The following is a 24,284-nucleotide window of genomic DNA, read 5'->3' as shown; positions in this document are numbered from 1 at the left end:
TTGGAAAGTACAAGGCATGTGACCGCAGAGTTTTAAATCTTTAAATTAAAATGCAAGTTCATTCAAGCACCTTATGCCAACATCTCTTCACCCATTTATTCAGCCTGTTCAAATCTCATGTACTCATATTCCCATACATTTGTTTGCACCCCATGCAGAAGGCAGTGAAATGTGTGGAGTCGATGAAAGCACCACAGTTCAATTTGTGTGCTTGCCAGCTGTCCACTTAACTCCACTACTTACTCATAGGCAAGTATAAGTCTGCTTATTTATATATAGTTTTTCCTCTTTGTGATTCATTGAAAGACAAAGGACAACCAAGTACAATTTTTTTTTTTTTTTTTTTAATAAAGATAAAATTACAAAAAAGGTAAAATCAGCTCAGGAAAGGCAAATTACTTTAATAGATCAGTTTAGACATTTAACATAATAACTCACATCCATTTTTAAATACTATTACATAAAGCATGGTGAAGAAAAGAATTTCTGCCTCATAATTAAAAAACTCACAATACAACTTGCCAAAAACCAGAACAAAGCCGTTTGAAAATAAATACGGTCCATGCCAAATAGTACAAAATGAAATCAGCAGTCTCTCTCTGTATGAAAACTTTTCTTCTTTTAGGTATTCTCCAACTCTAGTATTATGTTCTGCGACTGATGAGAGGCTATCTTTTGTTCAAGGATTGCTGAGCTGTTCTGACTTTGCTCTATAAAAAGGCAAAAATAAGCTATTAAGTTGTTTCATTTTTCAATGAACTGCTTTAGAAACACTATTTTAATTACTACTGTCATGAGTCTAAAATATTTAGTACTATGAGGAACTGAAAGTGATCTTTTCAGAATTTAAGATACTATAAATTAATGATTTAAACAAACACTCTTCAAAAAGGTGACATTCATTATTAATTAGTGTTTACCCTTTGGCATCTGTCTTTTCACCACTGCTGTCCTTGGATTTATCCTCCTCCTTAACATCTGAAAAATAACAAGATTTAAAATATTTCAAAAGATGCAAGAAAACCTGAAAATACTTTGGATTAAAAAAGTGACCTTTTTTCTTTTATTCTTTTTTCCTTTTGCATATACTCCTAGCCAGAGTGAACTAGCTTTTAAAAGAAGCCACTGGTTACATATTAACATAGAGCATGAACTGAATCCGTCCAAAGGAGTGACCAGGGCACAATGCCAAGTGATTCAAAATACCTCGAAGGCAAGGTTTCTCTTGACTAGCCATAATCATGGTATGCAATAAGGAGACCTGGATTTCCCCCGTGGTCCTTGTGGTAGTCTTTCAGCCCTAAAACGCAGCCTGTTCTTGGACAAGTCAAGAGTCCTTCAAATTACACTATCTCCAGAACCCCATCCCGCTTCTGTTTCAGAGAAAATCAGTTGGGACCACCCCACAATAGCAAACAGGAACAAACCCTTTGTCTAATGTATTTAAAGCAAGAACTTTAATCCCCATTGTCATTAAACTATACAAATCCCTGGCTCAAAGATTTAAAGCTCATGGGGAAGCAATAACCCTTGGCAGAAAATACTATTCTAGTCTGAATAGCTGTATGTTGAAACTTACTTATTTAAAATAGATGCTTTAAAGATGATGTAAAAAATAAATCATCTCAACAGCTAATTAACTATTAAAAAATGCATCTTTCTCCTGTAAGAACTGACGTGCAGTTCTAAAATACAGGATGAAATCACACCAGAGTCCTACCTGCTTTTTTGTCCTCTGTCTCTTTTTTGTCTTCCTCTATCCTGGCTTTCTTTGCTCCTTTCTTATGATCTGCAACATTTCGTCGTCCACCTTCCCCTTCATCTTCAGAATCTGAAAATTCTTCATCACAGGCTATGCGCTTATCAGATGCTCGAACTAGAATTCAGAGTTAAATTAATTGAGTACAAAACCAATTACAACAGGTCTAATAAAAAAGAACTATCAAATTAAGAATGAGTAATAATAAAATCATTTAATGCTGATGAACCAAATTATGGATACAAATACTACCTTTCAAGATACTCTGGGACTCTCACAATGACTTATGAAAATAGCTTTATAGAGACACAGGGGGAGATTGGGAGTATTTTAACATGTAACAAATTAATTTCAAATATTGAAAACTAAATCACAAAAGAAAATATTGTTTAAACAGTTCAGAAAACAGTGCACCAATAAGTAGTTAAGATGGTTCCAACCACAATCAAAAAAAAAAGGTTAAATGTAGCAAGAAACCTTAACTATAGCTGAAGAACAACTCATTATCCATACAAAGGCTGACAGTAATGAAATGAAGGGTAGTGTTGCAAGTGTGGAAAACCTCTTAACAAAAAAGCAATTCCTATTTTTTGTGAATAGCAGAAGACAGAGGCTAAGTCCTGTATTCCTTTAGTTAAAATTCATCTGAGACTTCTGGAGTATCTATTTTAGATTTGCAATAGCCAGAGTGTTTTGTAAGATGCAAACCCCCGTGTTCTGTCAGCACTTCTTTTGACCCCTTTAACAGGTTCAGATTTGTGCACAGATACCACCTTAAGACCAGGAAAACTGGCAGACCAGTGGCAAATTTTTTTACTCAGGAAACAAAACTGCCAGTCTTCTGATACTGCACTGCTAGGACTAAGATTCTGACCAATTAAATCTAAAAAGACACTACTTGGTCATGCTCTATCATGAAAAGGTATTTCTTACTAGAAATGCGTTTGTCTGGATCTTCGCCATCCTCATCACCACTGTCTTCGTGAACAGCATCTTCAGGAATGGCCTGCATCTGTACACCAGGTGCATGAGGTAGCATACGCAAGTTTTCAAATAAGCGTTGCCTACAAGTAACAAGCAAGGGAAGTTATTGCTACACAAAAGTAGCTTCTCCTTGGATGTTGTATTAAATTCTGAAAATTCTGTGTTCAAAGTTCACCTGCTTTGCTATACAGTCACTGTTTAATTTTTCAGTTAAAAAAAGGCATGCCAATTTCAGAAAGTTTCCATCCTTAAGAGATCATTAGTATCCACAGTGTACTTGAGCATCAATTTCTTTGATCTTTTTAAACACTTATTTCAATCAACTTCTATCTTTAGCTCCCCCCAGGGTCTGCCTAAGTCCTGCCACTTGGGCTGAACCAAGTGACAGTATTACTCTGTTTATAAGAAGCTAAAGTAGCAAGTTAGATAATAAGCTACCCTCTAGTTTCTCAGAAAGTCAGACTCTTCAAGCATAAAGACCTCCCAACCATGTGTAGCAATGATATCAGGGTCAAAAGCAATCCATCTGTATAAAATTTCTTATTGGCTGTTTCAGGGAGAACAGAGAGGCATACTCTCCATCCAAGCAGCCTTATGCAATGGACTCCACACTCCAAAGCACAATGTGCAGGAACAAGAAGGACATTGGGCTTCTCTTGGAACTGAAGACTATCATTCTGAAGAAGCCCAAGTAGGGAGAAAGGTTTGGCAAGTATCAAATATCGGCATTTGTAACAACTATCTTAGTATCCTTCTGCACAATTTGAAGAGCCAAAGTGTAACCGGTGTTTTTTTGGAATCCTTGCAGTCTTTGCCTCTGTTCAAATCACATGATCTGGCAAAGGAGTTTTGCCAATCCAGGGAGTCCCTAATGCTAGGTCTCTAAGAAAGCATACAGCTAACTGAAGGAGGATTCTCCGAAATTACGGGTCATTGCTCTTCTTGTGGGTGCCAATATGAGGATATGAGATCATATCTCTGTCAACAGAAAACACACAATCTGTGCCCAGGAATGTGTTAAAAAACAAGTTTTGCACCCTACTCACACCACAAAAGCTCAACAATACACAAATACACAGCAGGCAGCCTGGCACATCATCAGCTGGAGCACTTACACTACTACAGAGAAATTTTGCAGAATTACATCAATGAATAGGTGGGTGTGTCCCCCTGCCCCTGCACATTATTAAAAACTAAACTTCCTTCATTTGATTGTGATTTATACATTTGCATTATGAATACCAATATATGAAGTGGTTGGTCTATGTACCAACCACTTCAAAAATTACTATTTTAACTAATTTGGTGAATTTTGCAACTTGACAGTTTTACAGGTTATAGTAGTACTGGCAAACCTATACAGCTAGTTTCACATCTTCATTCAGCTATTTTTAATAACCAGAATTCCTGTACACCATTAACAGCCTGCTAAAACTTGGGGCAGGTTGGGGCTTTATTCTTTTAAACCTAAAGCAGGAACAAGCCACAGAAAGCAAAGAGTACTTCAGGCTAACCAATTATCTCTTATCAGTTGAGTATGGAATTGATTGTATGTATGCATTACTCCACCCTCAAGTAAAATATTTGTTTACAATCAAAACTTCAGGATGTGAGGAGGAATAAATGAAGTATCAAAAGTGGTATGGGCTAAAACACATACCTGCTACAGCTTGGCAATGAGCACTTCTCAAACCATGTGGATTTGTCAAACCACAGCCACTCAATTGCCTGCACACATATCACTATCTTTCCATAGTTTTGGATGTCCAAGCTCACATATGACTTTTTATTTTTACAGCTGACAGCTACAAAGAATGACAATCTCAGTTTGTGTTTTGACATGGAGCCGAGAATTAGAAATCCTAATCATCACAGCATACCAGCCTCTTTCCTGGTGGGATAAACTTTCTACAAAGTTATAAGGGGAAGCCAAGTAAAACAGTCATGTCTCTAGATGGTGGAAAAAGTAAAAATCCAAGCTGGGTCTTAAATTTTCATATTTATAGACATAGGACTTCATAAGCATATCTACCGTTATAGGAACAGACTGCTAAAAAGTTCCTCTTACAGAAGTGAAAAATATATGTAAAATCTATTCAGCATTTATTTTTAGAGTGTAACAGAGAAAAGCATGCAGTTTTAAAAAACAGCCTAACAATTAAACCTCTAGACAAATGCGATCCACATGACCTACTTGACAGATAAGATAATCACTACTTACTTGATCTTCTCCATATATTCTGGTGTATTCTGATTAGTCATATTCGAAGGACTAATATGAAGCTTGAAGTCTGGTCCAAAATACTCAAAGTAGTCATTGTATGGCAACTCTATAAACCAAGACACAAAAGGCATCTTTGTGACCCAAAAGATTTTAAACATTTTAAATGCAACAACTGTTCTGACAGGATTTTAGTTGGAGAACAATCAAACCTGAAGCATTCACGTAAGCAATACTTCAGTACTGCCTGAACTGTTCGGTGTTTTTCCTCAGTGTTATTCAATAGATGAACTCAAATTTGTTAGCAAAATATAACGAGCAAGTTCTACTGTAATCATGTTAGAACGTACACTGGAACAACACACAGATTTGATAAAATAATTAAAAATGCTACTTCTGCAGAAAAAAGAAGATCAACTGATGATTTCTTATAGCTGTTTTCAAAGTTAATCCAGTTCAACAGGTTTAAGTGAGCCATTCAAAATATTCCTTCAGTAAAACCTGTAATACGCATTACTAAGCTGACAATCACAGCTAGCTCAGCATCCATGGTAAGCAAATGCTGTACAGCGATTCGGTGATGCCTTTGTCTGTTAATTTCCCCCTTTCCCTTCCCTCGCTTTTTATGTTTGCACAGATAACTGTCCCCTGACTGGAACACCTCATCACTAAAATTAAAGACTCTCTTCAAAAGCTTTGACTGACAAAGAATATAAATTTACATGCACAATGGAAAATATACATCTTGAAAGGTACTGTCCAAATACTCTTTTCTCACTGACAGCAGCATTCCACTGAAGTCAGATGGAAACACTATGAATCCAGCAAGAGATAAATGAACAGCAAAAGGTTATCAGGAAAAGCTGTAGTCCAACATGAAAAATACTGGTGACCGATGTGCAACAAACCAGTCCAAATAATTTTGCAAAAAGACATTCCAAAAACATGTCCAGAAATATATTTGGCCAGAAGTAAAGGGAGTGCAGGACCTTTGGGGATCTTCCTTAGAGAAACTACTTCATTATTCAACTATGCAAAAGGAGTCCACAATTGCTTTTTTGGTTTTTAAATTGTTTTACAATAGCTTGTATAGGCAAAATTGAGTCAAATGGACAAGCAAAGTCAATATACTTTCACAGTTACTTTTAAGTCATGGATACAATGAAACGGTTGTTTTACATAGTAAAATAGACACCTGCATACTCATTAATTTCTTTTGAATAGTATGTCTGTGGTGCCCAACTTACTCAAATCTACACCGTTACGATCAAAATGCAGTATATATTCTATCATACTGATGACATTCATATTAAAAATAGTTATAAGTAAGGTTCCATAAGTTTTAGATGTTTTGACTTTTCCAAAAATGATCCAACCATTTAAAACTTGCTAAGGCATAAAAGAAGCCCCAAATTCTTAAGTTTATTTAGTGCATAAGCTACTGAAATTTTATTGTTTAAATTTTAACAATAACTTTCTACATAGTTAATTCTAAACTGATGCTTAGAAATATGTTATCTGTTCACTTAAACACTCTCATGATTATTCTTTTAAGAAAATATTAACTTGGGTATTAATATTTACCATTAGGAATTTCACAATCTAAGGCAACAGCAGTTTCATATGTCCAGCATCGAGCAACATTACGAATCGTATATCCTCCTCCTCCCAACATCAGCAATGGCAAGTTAAAAGTCTTTACCACTTCCACACATTTAGCATGACCTGTCAAACACAAAAAGAGTTGACAATATATGCAAAATATCTATTAAAGAGAAAAATATAATTAACTATTTAATAAGATATATGCAGTTGCACTTATCACCTAAGAACTGAATTGATTCAAGTAAAACAGAACTGTCTCCCCCTAGAGCTAAGTACAACCTCACAAGAAGTTGAAACCTAAATATAAGAAATGTACAAAATACATCAAACATTAATTATTCACCCCAGTCTTCAGAGACTTTGCATGATGATCTATAGCTGCTCTTCTGAAATGCTCTTAGGAAGTTTAGCATTTTGTCTTTTCATAACTGAAGTCAACACACAGTGACAAATCTAGGGACAATTTCTCAGGTCAAATGCAATGGGTAAAGAAGGGAAAGCAGTAAATCAGTACTCTGTCCTTTCTACTTCTAAATTTGACCTTGTATTAGAGGTTGCTAAGTCTTGCTTACAGAGTGAACTGGTGCAAAGACAGTACACACTCCAGGGACATACAGCATACTGAAAGGCATCTGTAGGAGGCAGCAGCTCTCTTGGTTTCCAAGATATGTAAGATGGAAAAAAATCTGAGCTGTGTGGGCAACTGAAGTAGCTTTGCCACCGGAAAAAAATCTGAGCTGTGTGGGCAACTGAAGTAGCTTTGCCACCTGGTGCAAATCAAGAAAAGAACCCTGAAACACTGCACACCCGACAGATACTATACTGCATTTTGTTGCCTATAAAACTCTAATTGCCTCATTAAGAAAACACAAAACCAAGAAAACCCAGAAAATGAATGATTCAAACAGGCTGGATTCAAGGCTTAGCAAAAGTTCAGCATACATGTAATGTATTATTAATTACAATCAATAATAATAGTAATACTTATGTTGTTTGCTAAATTAGCATCTCAGCCCAATTTTGAGAATCACTTTTTTTTGATAGAAGTGTAAGTAATACTGAAGTAAATTAATTCTATAAAAGTTCATAAAAATGTTAACATAAGGCTCAGTGTAACAATAAATACCACTACAAATTTAACAATAGTATTTTCATTTCAGGAATACCTATTTTACACCCAACAGTGTTTGATGTTTAGTATCTGTAGACCTGTTAAGTGAACCACTAGTTTTTATTATTCGCCCATCATAATAAGTGTTGCAGTAGGACAACTCTTGTTGTCCTGTCATTTCAGAACATTGCTTTAAAGCTACAGAAAGCCTGTGCATAGAAGAAAGGGAATCACTTGAGTGGCTAGGAAGAACATAGAAAACCAAGCTTAACTTTTTTAGATGGACAGAACGAAAGAGGCAACTTCTGGGTTTCTTTTGGCCATCCCTGTATAGCAAAGAAAGAGGTGACTAATCATAGTAATGAACAAAATCTTTGTGACTCCAGTCCTCATCATGTAAGTGTCTTGAAAAACAGTATGAAGGGTAGAGGTCTCTATTAAATAAAAAGTTACAGATGACACACACACTTTTCTGCTTACCTTTAACAGTAAGATTAAAACATCCCAGCCTGTCACCAGACAGTGAATCTGCTCCACACTGTAAAACCACAGCACTGGGCTGGTACATCTCCATTACTTTGGATATAATCTATAATCAGGATAAAACACCAATTAATTCATTCATTAATTCATGTTATGGAAATATATTTACAAAATTGAACAATAATCCTTCTAGAGAGCTTAAAAAAAGAAAAAAAAAAAGTGCTTACTGGTTTGAATATCTGTCCATATGATTCATCATCTATACCATCCCTCATTGGAAAGTTGACAGCATAGTATTTGCCTTTTCCAGCACCAATGTCCTATATAAGCAAAGATGACAAAATGCTTTATTACAAACACAGAAGCACATGATGGTATCATGGAAAAACACCTACACAAGTCCACTGAGCCATTTTGTACCATTATTCATGTCTGCGAGATAAAAGAGGTGAAGTATCTTACTTGATTCCCATTCTCCCATAAAATCATTTTGTAGTATAGGAGTTGTACACCAAGACCAAGTTTACAGTCAGTACACCTGATTTTTTAATTCAAAGATTTAAGACAAAAAAAGGCAAAATGTAACTCATCAGTTTCAGACAGTAAAAATAGTTAAGCAGAAACAGCTTAAAACCTAAAGATCCCTGCTTGCTGCTCATTCCTATTTCTTCCCTTTAGCTCATCACTAAGACAGACAGAAACTGATCCAGTACACAGAGCAGTTCTCTGCCACTAATAAAGATGCAGTGGGGAAGATACTAAGATTTAACCTGTTCAGTTTGGCTGTAAACTACCATCAAACACCAGCTTTGCAGAAAGAGCACACTTCAGTCCAACATCATTGAAAAACTACAAGGCACCAATATGACGGCCCAGCAATACAAATACTGAACTTCTCAACACTAGCTATTAAAAGAGTCATGGACTTTTTCCTCTTCCTGAACGAAGCCTCCTTAGCAGTGAAGGCAAGAGTAACATTTCACTTCCAGTAACTACCTTTTACTGGGGAGGGGGCGGGGGGTGGCGGGAAGACACAGACAACATGGGATGGGACATAGACATGAGGACAGGGACAAATGGCACAATGAAGCATAAACACAATGTTAGCAGTTGACTTTTTTTTCTTCTAGCACGTTATTATTTCATAGTATTGGAAGATTAGTGACACTGAAGACCTCTGCTGAACTAAAAACTCTTGCTGATTTGGAGTATAACAGTGACCCAGAATCTCCCAAAATGAATTACCTAGGCTTTCAGGTGCTGATTTTTCTGAGGTGACAATGCCTTCCTTTCCAGACTAAAAACAGCAAGAAAAAAAACCCTTTACCCAGACAACACAAAAAACAACCAAAAAAAGAAGTCATTTAGGATTTTATCCTAAAACATAAAACAGCCAAACGTTCACAAATTTCCCACCAAACTAGGTAATTGTTTTCCAGCCTGAGCTACTCAAGGGATGTTTTCTCTGATACTTCCATTGGTTGTAAACACTAAAGAAACAATACAGCATTATGGTAGTTGCCCATTCACCAACAGATCAAATTTCCAGAAAGAACCTGGGCCTCTGTGTAGCACTACAGTCTCAACTGACTTATCTACGTATGTATAAGATTAATGCTATTATCTAAGATATGTAGAAAGTCAAATAACTTAAAGACATTGAAAGTTCAGACTGACCAATACCTTCAGAAGAAAAATGAATGAATGCAGCTGAACTAGACAACCTCTGTGAGCTACACTGATGGAGCTGCAATCACAAAACCATCAGCTGATGCGTGATTTGTTCCTGCATCAAATAAACGTAACCTGATAAGCAAACTAAACCAACTAACTAAAGAATTACAGAAACAAGCTTGAATGGAGCCCACTGACAAAAAGCAAAGCTAAGATTTGGCTGTTAAAGTTGATGCAAATAATCAGGAACAGTAGATCAAGTTGAGCAGAAGCAAGCAGTGCAACACCAGTTTCCAGAAGGAACACTGACTTTTCAGAGAATTAGTTCTCCCTTTAGTTCAATTAGTTTAGCAAGTTCTGGAGATAGGAAAAAGCTAATGTTTTTTTTCCTATGGGGATATAATAATTGCAATAAAGCCTGCTGGTCTGTATGCAGGCAATGCTCATTTCAAAATATTAGCTAGCAGCACAGAATAAAAGTTACTATGCCTGAAGTACTGTTTGTCACTGACACCATACTGAAAAAAATCCCAGTAACACACAATATTCATCTATTTATTTCAACTGTGTTATCTTTAAATTCTTTGTCCTGGGTGTGGTGAGGCGACGAGTCCATAAACTTCTGTGTCAACGGGAAGTGCCGTTTCTAAAAAGCCAAGATATCTAACCCCGCCCCCCCCACCCCCCAAAAAAAAAAAAATCTAGCCAAATTCAGCAACAACAGCTTGCCGTGATAAACATCCTGGTCTGAGCTGCTTTTTGTTTGAAGCACCACTACCACCTTGTGGCCAGAGAAGTTAAACCACACGGATAAAACAATGCCTTATCTGATTTCTACCTAAATCAATTTAGAACACACTTTAACAGAATCTAACCATCATAATAACATTCGGCTCCAACAACCACACTGAAATGAAGGCTTAGCACCCCACTGATTTAAAGCTCAACTTTCATTTACTTCTGGGTCCTCTGGGTACCATCAGCACACTGGGAAGCACACATTTCATGAATATTAACACAAACATTAATATCTACATCACTTGAATCAATTTAAAGGTAGTAGGAAAACAGTGAATTCTTTCCCAACATAGCAGTTTTGTAGGTCAACTTTTCATAAGTGTTTACAATTAAAATAAAAATTACTAACTGTATGCACAAACTAATGTACAAACTTGCTGGTACCAGAGGACTGACTTACCCATGGAGAGCCTCTGGTAAGAGGTTTAATCTAAGAGTTTAAAGCTAGGCTTAATTATATATCAATCCTAATACTTGAAATACTCTTTCAAGTTGTGAAGTGGAACAATTTCCTGTTCTAACAGACAAGAGTCTAACATGAGAAACGACTAACAAATTTAATACAAAGGGCCAGGAAAACTGGTTTCCATTCTTAGCTTTGCCAGAGATTTTACAGCATCTTAAATGACAATTCTTCACAGGCCAATGCTAAAAGGCTCAATACACAATTGTATGTGGGGCATGCTAATGCGAGCATCATGAGAACTCAAAACACACTTTGACATAAGAAATACTCCAAAAATGAGTCAACTATATTACTAGGCAAATAGAACACAAGCAAATTCAAGTTGCAACTAAAGCTTTGGGACTCTAGCATGAAGTTATTCTAAGATTTGAAACAACTTTTGAAGCCATGTGATCTCGAAACAGCTACTTTTCACTGCATATGCAGAACTGAAATGCAGATGGGCATTATAAATATACCACACTGTCTTCCTAGAGACATTTCCAAAATCTGAGTGAACTAATCATACATTTGAACTAAGATTTCAGACAATTTATCCAGAAGTGAAGGTGTCAATTTCACGTAGAAGTAATTTACTTCCCCGCTACCGTGTATTTTTTCCCCCTAAGGTTCTTCAAGTCTATCACTTTTGATTAACATACTTTCTGAAAAGTTGCTGCTGTATGTTATTACTGGACACAGTTACTGTAACCTAGTATGAAAACAGTATCTATGAGCAAAAGCATAAGGAGGAATTTATCACCTAATGAAATTTCATATTCAACCTTACCCTAAGGTCCCCTGTGCCTGGAAAATATTCACCATACTTATGGAATGATACTGTCATGACACGATCTGTGGTATAAAATGCTTCTTCAACACCATCACCATGATGGATATCAATATCAATGTACAACACTCTTTGGTGATACCTAAAAAGAAAATATTGTATGAGAAATCATCATTATCTGTTATGTTCATAATACACCCTTACCTAATAAGGAAAAACCCAATGATAAAAAACAAACAATAAAACCCAAGATTATGATCACTTTGGTGACTTTGGTAGAAGTGACAATATGGTCTCAATATAGTTTATTGAATTCTCAATATAGTTTAGATAATAATGAAAGTAAGTTCATCTTCATCAAAATAATTTAAGTATGCAATTATATTAGTATTTACCCCAAGTTGTATCACCTCATAGAAGCTATACCTTGTGTTTCTGTCCACACCACTTTCTGTTGGTCACATCTGCTGAATTCATCCCTTTCACAGGGCATTTCTTTCTGCCTTCTCAATAATTATCAACACAGCCTACACTAAAACATCTCTTACCACATGCTTCAAACAGCATAGTGTCAGGAGCAGGAATAACCCATGATCCATAAGCCCACAAAATATTAAATTTAAGTACTTATTTTCTATTGAGTTTTCTTCTTCACCTTTGCTACTTGTACAGATGTGCGCATTCTTATTTCCAAGTGTATCACCCTTACTATTAGCATGAAATTATTACACTACTGCTTAGTAGAAACCAGTTGTTTGAAGCCTCAAAGCACTGGAAACAACAGTAAGTATCCCTTAAATTCTATCAACATCAAAAGATATATTTCCATTATGCTTTGCATAGTGCTAGAGAATGTTAATCTGAGCAACCATAATTTCAGGTGGGCTAATATTTTTCACTTCACATGACACTGAGCAGGGCAGTTCCCTATGGATACATAACCCATAATTATTTGAAAGTTTCCTTCCTTCACAAGCACATTAAACTAAAAACTTTGAGACTGGACCACAGAAAATCATATAGCTTTTCTCAGACTACAGAGACAGACCCTGAATACATGCCGTACATTAAAATTATGTTTAACTATTTGTTAGTGTATTTAGAAACTTTTTCCATCTTTAAAAAACACTTCCAGATTACAGCTGCTTCCCCCATCCCTCACCAGCAGACTCAGCTGTTACATTCAGAAGAGTCAAGTATCTCAAATATTTTTTGTAATAAATGAGATTTATGTGTTATTAGAAGAGATACAGTCCCCTGAAGCAGTACAAGTAACACTTAGGATTTGAAATTTTAGTGAAGTATTACTGCTTGAAGTTAATTATATGACCACTTTTTCATTACTACTCATTTTTTTATTTTGCAGTCAAAGCAGCACAGCTGTTATTTCATTATTTATTCATAACAGCCACATCAATTCACGTAACAATCCAAACAAGCTTAGTGCATGATCTTCCTTGAATATTCCTGTTTGGTTTAGCAGTGACTCAAATGATAGGGAACAAGCAGGCATATTGAGAAACCAAATGGGTGTATGATTGTGAACATAACGATTGCCCTAAGGGGCCAGGGTAGCGATCCATCTAGCCCACTATTCTGTCCCCATGAGTAGCAACAGATTAACATTTACAGAACGCATGTAAGCCTGTCGATTTTCTGCAGTCTGCTACCCTCATACTTCCCCCACCATCTAGAATTACAGCATATGGCATTTTAGAGGGTGCATCATTGCTTGGATGTTTAACATCCATTTACAGACCTCTTGTCCATGATTATGTTTAATCTCTTTTTTGAATCTGTTGTTGCTGTCTGCTTCCTCCAGCCTCCTGTAGCAGCAGGCTCTGGAAGTTTAGTATCCTCTGTGTAAAGAAGTACTTCTAAATACCTGTTTTAAGCCTATTTCCTATTAGTTATCTTTTCAGCTTGTCTGTATCTTCTTGCTGAAACCCAATTTGGCAAAGCTTGAAGTTTTCTTAATTGAAACTGTACAACATGGGCTATGAAAGCTCACTGAAATAATATTACAATCCATATCTTCAGATACTTAAATACTTGAATTTGACACTTTATCTTGTACCCATTGTACGCTTACTTCAGTAACTCAAGGATAGCAAGCACAATATCATTGACATAACAGAAACCAGATGCCTCCGATTTCTTGGCATGGTGAAGTCCTCCAGCCCAATTAACAGCCATGTCTGTCTGTTGTCTGTTCAATTTTACTGCCCCAGCTGTAAAAAGACAAACACAAAAATTAAAGGAAATGCAATTAGAAACTTCTAACGGCCTTTAAATCTGTTACATAAAATAGTATATTAATTTTTAAATAAATTGATCCTAGATCTGATCTCTTACCAATACAGAGATACTTGATACATTTCACATTTGAGCCTGTAACTGACTTAAATAAAGAGATTATTATCTTTTTCTTTAAAAAGAGACACTTATCTTTGCTTCAGTTTTAAATATGGTATCAAAGTTTTAGGTTGCTGACATAAATGTAATAAAGCTGTAAAATAGCTGGCAAACAACCTGTACTTACCAACAGAGCCTCCAGTTGACAGCTGACAAAACTCAAACAGGCCATCAAATACAGGACAATCTTCTCCAACATTAACTGTGTAAGAAATGTATTACTTTTCAAAAACACCATTCCAAAGCCATTTGTATATGCATGGATAACACAGATGCAAGCGTAATTCATTCAGCATTTCAACTACTTCTGCTGGCACCTCATTTTTGTCAAATTTTATCACCGAAAACAACGTAAAGTCTTTTTAATCAATGATGAGATGACTTTAAACTATTTTTATTTTCAGTTTCCATGGGAAGCTTTGTCTCCTTGTTAACAAGAAGTTAGATCATTTTTAGATTTTGGAAGAAGTCTGATTAACATAGGTCACATTAAGAAATGCACAATTACTTGGAAAAATAATTTGCTGAGATTAAGGCATCATAAAGAGGTTACAATACTGCCTTTTAAATTGATGTAATAGCTGTCAAACTGCATTCCTAACAGTACTTTGAGCCTATTCCTATAATTAAAGGAATAAATTAACAGAAAGCGTGAACAGTGAATAACTACAATTTTTACTATCTCATTCCAAGAGGAATATCTCCTTTTCTTGATGTAAAACATTTTCATACATAGATTTTTACTTCTCTTCTAAAAGCCATTCTTTTTTTCAGAAAGATTTTGTATTAGAACAGATTTTAAGACACTTTCACAAACTTAAGTTTAATCTGTGCATTAAGCCTGCTGAAATTATTACTTCACATCTAGAATACACCCTGTGAAAGGGGAAGCAAAAATCATTCTATATACTTAAAAGAACATTTTTGCCAAGATGGCTGCTTTTAATAGAAAAGTCCCCAAATTAGTGTAGCTAAAGGTAGGCATGTGTTAGTCTTGCTACAGCATTTCTCTAACCCACCGACATCATTAAGCCATGTTCATACCTCTGTATTGGTAAATACTGAGTTTTAAACCATGCTAACCATCAAAATATGTACACAGACTTAAGCTAATGTTGACACTTACATCTCTGCATCTGCTTGCTGTACTCAGACATATTGTCAGGCCTTATTGATCGGAGAAATTTGATGTATTCATCACTATGGTACTTGGTCATTTCCTCCGCAGTAGCTTTGTGGGGTCGCTGATGACAAGAACAAGTTAGAGAAATAATCAAGAATGCTCTGCAAAATCAGTTAACTTGCTAAAACAGACAGTTCAAAAGAAATCTAATTTGAAGGGAGAACAGTTAAATTGATAGTACTGCTGTTTTACACAAAGCATATTCTGTTGTTAGTATACAACTTGATTAATCACCCTAATGTCTTCCTAACACCCCACCCCCCAATCACAGAAATACTGGCGAAAATTTTCTCTACTGGGGCTCTAGACTTCTTCCAGACATGGACAACAATCTGCAGTCCTCACCAATTACAAAAATACTGCTCCACTTCTAACAGAGAGCACCGAACACACTATTTAAGTATATTCTATTTCCACTTCCACTTTTCTCCATTTATTTGTGTGAGAATACTTGAAGCCCTTTAAAATAATTTAAAACGCATCAGTGGACATTCTATTGCTTATACTCACATAAATTTCCATCTTTCTGTATAAGCCATAATTTAGCAGCAAGTTGTGGGTCATTCGGATCCTATGAGGTTTCATCGGATGCCCTTGTCCATAGTAATAGTTTCCGATATCACCTGTCAATATCACACAATAGCTATTCATATTACAAAGCAACTTTTAATTGCTACTTACAAGAACCATTCTCAGAAGATAAGCAAGCAGGTGTAATTCCAGAAAAAAAACCCACAACAAACCATCCAATAAAAAACCCCAAACAACAAAGGGACTGCTGTCTATTTCAAAAAGGCTATGAGAAAAAGGAAGCCAAATCTAACAGTTTTACTACAAGCAGACAGTAATGGGAGGGCAAAGATACCTACAGGATGTGGTTTCCAATCAAAAGTGAAGAAAATAGTGGGACAGAACTGAAGAATAAATTATGGGAAACAGAACTGGAATTAAGAGGGGAGGAGAAACTACTGATGACATAGCCATATTACACCACAACAGAGGCTGTAGCAAAGCCTACCATTTGCAGGAGCTGATTTGAAGACACCATCCTCAGCCTGCCCTTAATTACTAGCCCTGGCAGTTACATTCCAGAAGCTAGCTTCAGATACATCACTGCAATCACATGCACAAACATTCCCCAAAACACCTGCTGCTAGGAATCCACAGTAGTTTATTAACAGAACCTGTAATCCAGATTAGCCCAGCTCTGTCAAATTGGAGAGCAATTAGACACACAACTAAGATAACAAATTTGACACTTATATCCAAGAAAAGAATGGCTACTATCAAGGGCTAGTAAGTTTTCCCCCAGCTCGACTACTGTTAGAACATACACACCTCTCTCCACTTTGAACACTGACATTACTGAGACATGATCCTCTTTAAACAGAACTAGCAACCCATACATTTCTGGAAACTTAGAGAAGCCCAAAAGGTATGTCCAACTGTCAATGGCCTTCAGCTGGAGAATTCTTCCATAACAACTATTTGCAATAGCACCTCTTTTTTTTTGACCGAATTTCCTTGTAGGAGTAGTGAACTTCTACTTTTGTGAATTTACATAGCGAATTTTTACTTTTCTTTCACATCCTTTAACATGCTCTGCCTTGTCCACTGGGAATGAAAGAAACACTGTTTTCACAACGTCATACTATTTTACAAATTTTGTTCATCAGAGGTAAGAAGTAGCACTGCTACAGAACAACTTTAGTTTCATCTCTTCAACATAAGCTTCAGTCCAGGAAGAAGGGAAAATGCCAGCTTGCAGTAGCATCAGCAACTACCAAGAAAAGCAAGCATTACAGTCAGATTGTAAATCTCTAAGCTCCCTAAAATTCAGCTTTCAAAGTGACAAGGAGAGTAAGGACACTTAGGAAAATAGATATAATCTAATGTAATGTAAGGTGAAGTTATCTAGAAAAACAGTCACTCAACACCTAGCTCTCAGTTGTCCCATAACAACAGAAAAATCAAGTTTTAGCATTAAGAACTTTGAAGAACTTGGTCCTACTCCTAATTTAGGAATTGAAGTGGATGATTAGAACTTCCTGTCAGTTATTAAGATCTGGCATCTTGCAGATACTTCTTGCAAGCTTGCAGTTTTGGTCACATGCAGGTCAAGAGCAAAAGGTATTAAAAGCATAACCACCTTCCTTCCTGCCAGTAAAAAGACATTTCCAAGCATCTCACAAAACAGTACAAATTTGGAGTTAAGGAAAGATCTACCACAGCTCTTTGAAACTAATGACTACAAGATATAAACCAACCATTTACTAGGCCTGTTTTTCTTTGTGAAGTTACTGTTAAGTCTCAGATTTACAAAACTTCAAGCTATTAACAGCTTAAAATTTTGAAATGTTTAAGACAATAGTGACTTCCAATAACATGATGCTTTTGAGGAAACTGAATTCCAAATGCATTTGTGGTTTAAAGAATGTGTATGTATTTCATACCTTTTTTTTTTTTCTTAAACCGGTCATTTTAATTTTAAGTTCAGCTTATATAGTCACTGACATTTTACTCAGAACATTGATGGATAAATAAGCAGACCATGAAGAATGATTTTCTGTCTTATGTAAAACATAAGATCTGTTATTCTCCCTTATGTAAAATAAAAAAAAAAAAGTAACAAGCTTCCAAAATATACTTGCAACCCATCCTTTGATATACTGCAATTGATCAATTAAACAAATTCAAAGTTAAGCATATTATGCCATACTCTGCAGTATATGTACACTTAAAAATATAATCAATCGATTAAGCATACCTTTTAACCTTCACTTTATTTTTTACCAAAAAGGAGAACTTTTAAAATAATTTGCAAGTTGGTAAATTAAATGGGAGCTTATTTAATCAAGTAGACCTGTGGGTGAGTATCTAGCAGAAGCATATTAATCTTTCCGTATTAGATATCATCAGTAATGACTAACAATAGATATTAATATTATACATGTCAGCAACAGGCAATACCATTTACACCTTTCAGGTCTTAGCATCACCAGCAAAAAAACCCCAATGTTTTGGCATTAGCCTCATAAAAAAATAAATTCAAACGTATGGACAAAAAGCCCATGAAGTTTCAAGGGACTGTTGCAATGTGCATGTTAATAGGGGTGGGGAAGGAAAAGGTAGAGGAGGTTCCTCTTTCTTCATTAGCACCTTGATTTCCACCATATCACAAAAGGGAGCCATCATTCTGTGGTGAAAGCAAAGATGTCAGAAGTCTCTCCTCCTTTACTCAGTGAAGGAGAAGGTGCCCTTCCTAGTACAAACACTTCATCCACAATTGAGCTAAAGTTCTGCACATAGAGCCAGATGAACTTTGACTAGAGTATGAGTATATATGAGTGAGACCAAGTGCACAAGACTAGTATTGCAGATAGCATGAGTATTTGATCTTACACTTGTCAATACAAAGGTAAAAATCATACAGAAGTGTTACGAGCATGTTTTGTATCACTCACCAATATGGGTGCACACTGGAAGTGCAAAAGAACATAACTGAAAGAGGAAGCGGAGGGAAAACATGCAAAGTAGTATATGCAGAAAGTTGGCAAACCTATTAACCTTTCACAGAAAGGCTTCAAAGACTCGAATTTACTGGTTTATACCCGTAAAAATATCAGCTAAATGGCTCTCATTAAGAAGTAACAATAATCTCCAAGAAGTTGAATCCTTAACTAAAAAGAAACAAACCAAGTGCCAATTTAATTCTAGCATGAGTTTACTGTCCTGCAGTGTTCACCACATGATTCAAAATATGATACCCACGAATGACCAGAAGAGTTACCTGAAAACTCGGTTGTTGCATACACCATCACGTTCTAGGTTCAGATATAATAAAAAAATATAAAAAATATTACTTCTCAACTCATACAAGTCACTTGCCTAAATTCTGAAGAGAGCTATCAAATACACTTACATGATTCATTTGATGAACATAAGTTTTAGACTAGTTTTAGAACTTCTCTATCCAAGACTTCAGCAAGGTCTACAGATGTCAGATACTTTAATACATAGAAAAATACAAGAGGCTACATGCCCTAAAGTAACTTCAGTTATGCCTGACAAGCACACAACCAATTAACAAAAGCTGCTATGCCCCACAAAAAGTATGTTAGTCTCTCTAGTTATGCAAGCTACATAGAAAAACAGCCCCTTTAAATTAACTATTACAGAACAGTCTTAATGGCCTGAACAAAGAGGCAAGATAGGACACTTACTTATATTTTCTGATACTTTGTAACTCATAAGTTATATTACTTTGTAACTTTGATACGGATAGATTGTTATATACACTGACCATATCTCTGCTTATTTTGAGTTACTATAAAATCATGAGGTATTTAGAACTGCACCAACTGCAGAGAAACCTACCTGTTGCAATAGAAACCACATGAAAAAAAAAAAGCACAAAGAAATCTTAATAGCAGTAGTTATATTTGGACTGACTTCAGCAATACTAACGGGTGAACTCATGTAACAATGAAAGTAAAAAGGATCATTAATGCCTGATCAGTCCAACAAACAGCTACTCAAATAGGCCTAAAATTACTGCACCAGCATCTGAACAGTTGGTTTGTTTTGGGTTGGGCGTTTTTTTTTTCCTCCCTAGTTTTTAAATTCAAGCAGACAGCAGAAGACTAGCAAAGTTCTGACTTTTGATCTCTGAGCAGAGGTTGGACATCTTCAATGCGTTTGGAAGCCACTGTGCAAAGCACTGATGAATTTCTGTGAAACCATTTTAAGTTCCTTTTATCTGCAGACATAAGCTTTAACTAGAAGTGCTAGAAGTACTTAAACAATGTCTGAATATAGTAGCATTCTGCCCTATTAAAACAGGTTTAGTCTTGTTTTTATGGGTGGGACCAACCACATTCTGAAGCAGACCTCAAAGTTTTATGAAGGTAGAGCCTTTTGAACACCCACATTAAATTATGCACAAGCAGCAATTCGAACAATACTGCTAGTGCACTGGCATGGAATAAATACGCTTATTAACTGTAACCATGTTAGTTGTGCGATTCCCTAGAACTGTGCTTTGCTGTGCAAAAGCAGAGTTGGAAAGACCATCCAGGTCCTGTCCTCATTGCTACAGGCAACTGTACAACACAGACCTATCTTAGAAGAGGCCACTGAACTACCTGAGCCAAATGCTGCAAGACAGTGGCAATACCCTAAAGACATATGGTAAGAGGCTAAAATAAAATACAATATCCTTCCCTACTAGCATGCTTCTAAGCAGCGTGAAGAACAGACTTCGCTAAGCTATGGCCATATGCATATTCAGACTAGAAGCATCTATTAAGCATATTTCAGACAAGATGACTAAAGTATTTTAATCTGCACATTTTTAGTTCTTTCCATAGTATACTGGCTCAAACTTTAACAAAATTCTTGACGTGAGCACGCTCACAAGCAATGCTTCTACAAACTGGATGTGGCTGACAGTCTATTACAAACTGCAGAAAATTAAATTAAGCTTCACCCACCCTAAGTTTTATTTTTTCCAGGTACAGTGTGAAGGCTATTAAAATTGTTAATTATCAGAAAGAGTTAACACACTCTGAGAAAACTTGGTGACAGGCTTATTTAAAAAAGCAATTTTAGATGACAACACTGAGTTTCACTAAAGTATGTAGGAATTTATTGCATCTTAGGAGATATGCATATACGCTTCCAGTACTTTTCAACACTTTCTAGTGTATGCTTTTAAAGAAAGAGAGTGCAAGTATGCGTGGAGGGACTATTATGACCAAAAAATACTCGTTTACTTCAGTTATGACAACCTTGGAGATATATCACTACCTCAGCATTGTGCTTGAGGTATCTTTGGGTTCTTTTGGTTTTAGGTTATTAAGGCTTCTGATGTTCCTCGTGCTTTGATTCAAGACTTTGCTGGTACAACACAGTTACAAAATACTCAGAATTGCCAGATGAGCAACAAATTAGCATCAAAAATACTTAGTGCAGGTATTAACTCAAAATAGAGTTATTAGGAGAAATTTTAGTGTTCAAAAACAGTGTAGATGCCCTCAGTGAGATGCTTTAGCAGTGGACTTGGTAGTCCTGGGTTAGTAGTTGGACTTGATGATCTTAAAGGTCTTTTCCAACCTAGTTGATTCTATGATTCTGCTTCCAAAAGAAGTGTAAGATAACTATTGGCTTTGGCAGTAAATAATATCAAAAACATTCCAAAGCTGTACCGTTCTGTCACACAGAAAGCATTTTATTTTATTTTTTTTATCATTTTTACAACAGACACTATTATTGTTAAACCTAACTATTCTATGATTCTATTTGTCCTGGTCTACATACTTCGGCAAGATATGAGCTTCAACTGCTTTAAGTCGCCATTATCCTGCCACCTTCAAACTTCTTCCTTCTCCAGTTTCTCTCCCCTCTTCAGTAGTATAGCTTTTTGGTTGCTAAGAGAGTCTGATGCTCGCACCGAGTACCAAAATCCAGGGATAACAGAAAAACTGAAGCTATCAAGAACTAGTAAACTACATCCACCTGACTTTAACACTAAAAAAAAAAAAAAAGAAAAAAACAAGAAAAAAGCATACTGATTAAAAAAAAACAAACCTCAAACCACAAAACAAACTAAAACCAAACCATACAAACATTTGCAGAGAGAAAGCTTCTAAACTATCACTGCAGTCTTCCTTTCAACAAGAAAGGCAAAAAGAGATTTCTCTTCCCCAGGCAAAGTAAGATCCTAGCCTCACCAAAATTATCCCTAACAGGGGCCTCCTTTCCCCTTTAGGCTGAACAAAGAACCAGAGCTAGCAACAAAGAGAAGGGGGCGGCAACCATCACTCTGCCTCCTTTAGTGTGTTAAAAAAAAAAAAAAAAAAAGGAAAGAGACAGGCCCCACAAGGTCTGCCATTTCTAAAGAACGGCAGATTTGCTACAGCAACAGACACCTTTGATATCTCAGTGGGTTTAGCCATTCATCTTCAGTTCCAAAATGGTCAAAACACCAAAGCAACCTTAACCTCCGCTTCCTGGCTACTACCAACACCAGTCTCAGGCGCCAACGTAAAGGACTGTTATAATAGAAGGCAATTTAAAAAAAAATAAATAAAAAAAATAAAACTCTCAGCTAATTTGACCGACTTTGCCCTCCTAGTACGAAAAAAAAAAGGAAAACCAAATGCAAACTCAAGAAGCAAACGAAAAGTTCTCGCTGCTGTGGCCAGACTTAACCACAACCAAGTTGCTGCAAATAGCTAAAACTAAGCAGAAGCTTCATGTGCTTTTCCGACGTGACTGACAGTGCAGATCAGAAGCCACTGCGTCCTCACCAGACAAGCGTGCAAACTTAGAAGGCCTCCAAGCAACTCCAATTTCACTATTATTAAACACCTACGCACGCAACTTTCATGTTTGGCTAGAAGAGAGGCCCGCGGAAGCCAGAACTCCACCAAACCTCCACTCCAACGCATATTCGCTTGGGGAGGTTGTGCAGGGAGGCAGAACCCCCACTGCCCCCTCCGCACAACCGACCTCTTCTGTACGAAAGCCGAAGGAAGGGAAAGGCCTCAGCGCAGGAATCACCAGGTGCCGGAGCTACACATGGCCTAGACTTTTTTTGCAGGGGAGGAGCTAGACACGGCAGCGACTCCAACGCCTCTGTGCTTAGCGGATGAAGGGGAGTGTCCCAACTTTTCCTCTTTTTTTTGGGAGGGGGAGTACGTGGTGGGGGAGGAAACAATAGGCACAGCGTTCACGGCTGGGCCTGGGAGCCGCTGCGCGGCAGGACAGGCAGCCCCACGATCCACACTTTGCCCTGCTCCAATCCTTTCCCCCCTCCTCGCCGCCCTTTCCCCCTCGCCCGGCGGCACCCGGGACTCAGCCCCGCGGCGGGTCCGAGTGCGCAGGGCCGATGGCGGGAGCGGGGCGCGGCGGCGCAGGTGGAGGCGGCGGGGACCCCCGTTCGGGGCCGCTATGGAGCCGGGAGGGGTGCTGGCTCCGCGGGGGAAGGGGCGCTCACAATAGTGGGGTACGGGGGCAGGCAGCCCGCCCCAGGCGGCCGTTGGAGGGGTTCCCCCTATCCTCACGCATACACGCGCTCCCGCGCCGGCCCCGCTCACCGTCATAGTAGTAGCAGACTTTCTTCTTGCCGCCGCCCTGACTGTACGCCATAGGGCCGCCGCGCCGGGGCCGGGGGGAGGGAGCGGGAGGCCGAGGCGAGCGCCGAGCCGGCACGGAGGGAGGGCGGGAGGGGGCGGGAGAAGGCGGACGCGGGAGAGCGCGAACTCGCGACGCCGGGCCGCGGGCAGCGCAAGCGGACCCGACCATCGGCAGCGGGCGGGGGGAAGCAAGCGGGGCGCGCCCAAGCAGCAGCCGCCGGGGGAGGAAAGGAGAAGAAGGAGGCGGAGAGAACACGTGCGAGCGAGCGAGGGCTCTCCCTGCTTGTCCTTGACCTTGTGGCTTAGTCAGACACACAGCCACGGAAGGAGCTAGCGGGGTGTACTCATAGGCGAATTCTTGGAGGAAACTCTTTCCTCACTCAGCCCCGCGCCGCGCAGTGGTGCGGTCCGCCGGCGGGCTCTGTCCCCGCCCCTCAGCGGCTCTCCCCCCTGGCGCATGCGCTGAGTGGCCGCCCCATGTGGCGCGGCAGGGGCCGGGCAGCCCATGGCGGCCGCGGCGGGGAGCGGGAAACGTGCACGGCGGCGAATAGCGGGGTCTTCTCCTCCTCAGCGGTAGAATCATGGCGACTCCCTCAGCCACCCCACCTGGGAACGAGCGTGTGGGAGTGCGGGGCGGGTGGTCGATATACTGCTGTGGAGGTGGGGGAAGGTCGTGTG

General features: G+C 38.1%; 1 protein-coding gene across 2 annotated transcripts; it reads right to left on the bottom strand.

Annotated features, from left to right (window-relative positions):
- Positions 1-381: 381 nt before the first annotated feature.
- HDAC2 (histone deacetylase 2) lies at positions 382-23,805 on the bottom strand. Of its 2 annotated transcripts, XM_030489638.1 has the most exons (14): positions 23,568-23,805; positions 15,979-16,091; positions 15,412-15,529; positions 14,413-14,487; positions 13,963-14,101; positions 11,871-12,012; positions 8,391-8,483; positions 8,161-8,269; positions 6,549-6,689; positions 4,965-5,073; positions 2,693-2,823; positions 1,721-1,876; positions 921-978; positions 382-710 (listed from the first exon to the last, which is right to left on the bottom strand). In XM_030489638.1, the coding sequence occupies exons 1-14, from the start codon at positions 23,773-23,775 to the stop codon at positions 680-682; spliced, it is 1,623 nt and encodes a 540-aa protein (XP_030345498.1). In that variant the 5' UTR covers positions 23,776-23,805; the 3' UTR covers positions 382-679. The 2 variants fall into 2 exon arrangements, with proteins under 2 accessions (XP_030345498.1, XP_030345499.1); XM_030489639.1 differs by lacking the exon at positions 6,549-6,689 and having other exon boundaries at positions 23,568-23,784.
- Positions 23,806-24,284: the final 479 nt, after the last annotated feature.

Source organism: Strigops habroptila, chromosome 6 (assembly GCF_004027225.2).
Source record: "Strigops habroptila isolate Jane chromosome 6, bStrHab1.2.pri, whole genome shotgun sequence".
NCBI classification, from domain to species: Eukaryota; Metazoa; Chordata; class Aves; order Psittaciformes; family Psittacidae; genus Strigops; species Strigops habroptila.
The sequence above is the reverse complement of the archived record's forward strand: the minus strand, read 5'-3'. Positions and strand labels throughout refer to the sequence as shown.

Excerpts from the sequence above, each read along its gene's own strand:
- HDAC2 (XM_030489638.1), bottom strand. The coding sequence starts at position 23,775 with ATGGTCGGGTCCGCTTGCGCTGCCCGCGGCCCGGCGTCGCGAGTTCGC. Across the intron at positions 8,270-8,390 it reads ATGGACAGATATTCAAACCA|ATTATATCCAAAGTAATGGA; the intron begins GTAAGCACTTTT and ends TCCTGATTATAG. Across the intron at positions 5,074-6,548 it reads AGATTGTGAAATTCCTAATG|AGTTGCCATACAATGACTAC; the intron begins GTAAATATTAAT and ends CTTGGTTTATAG.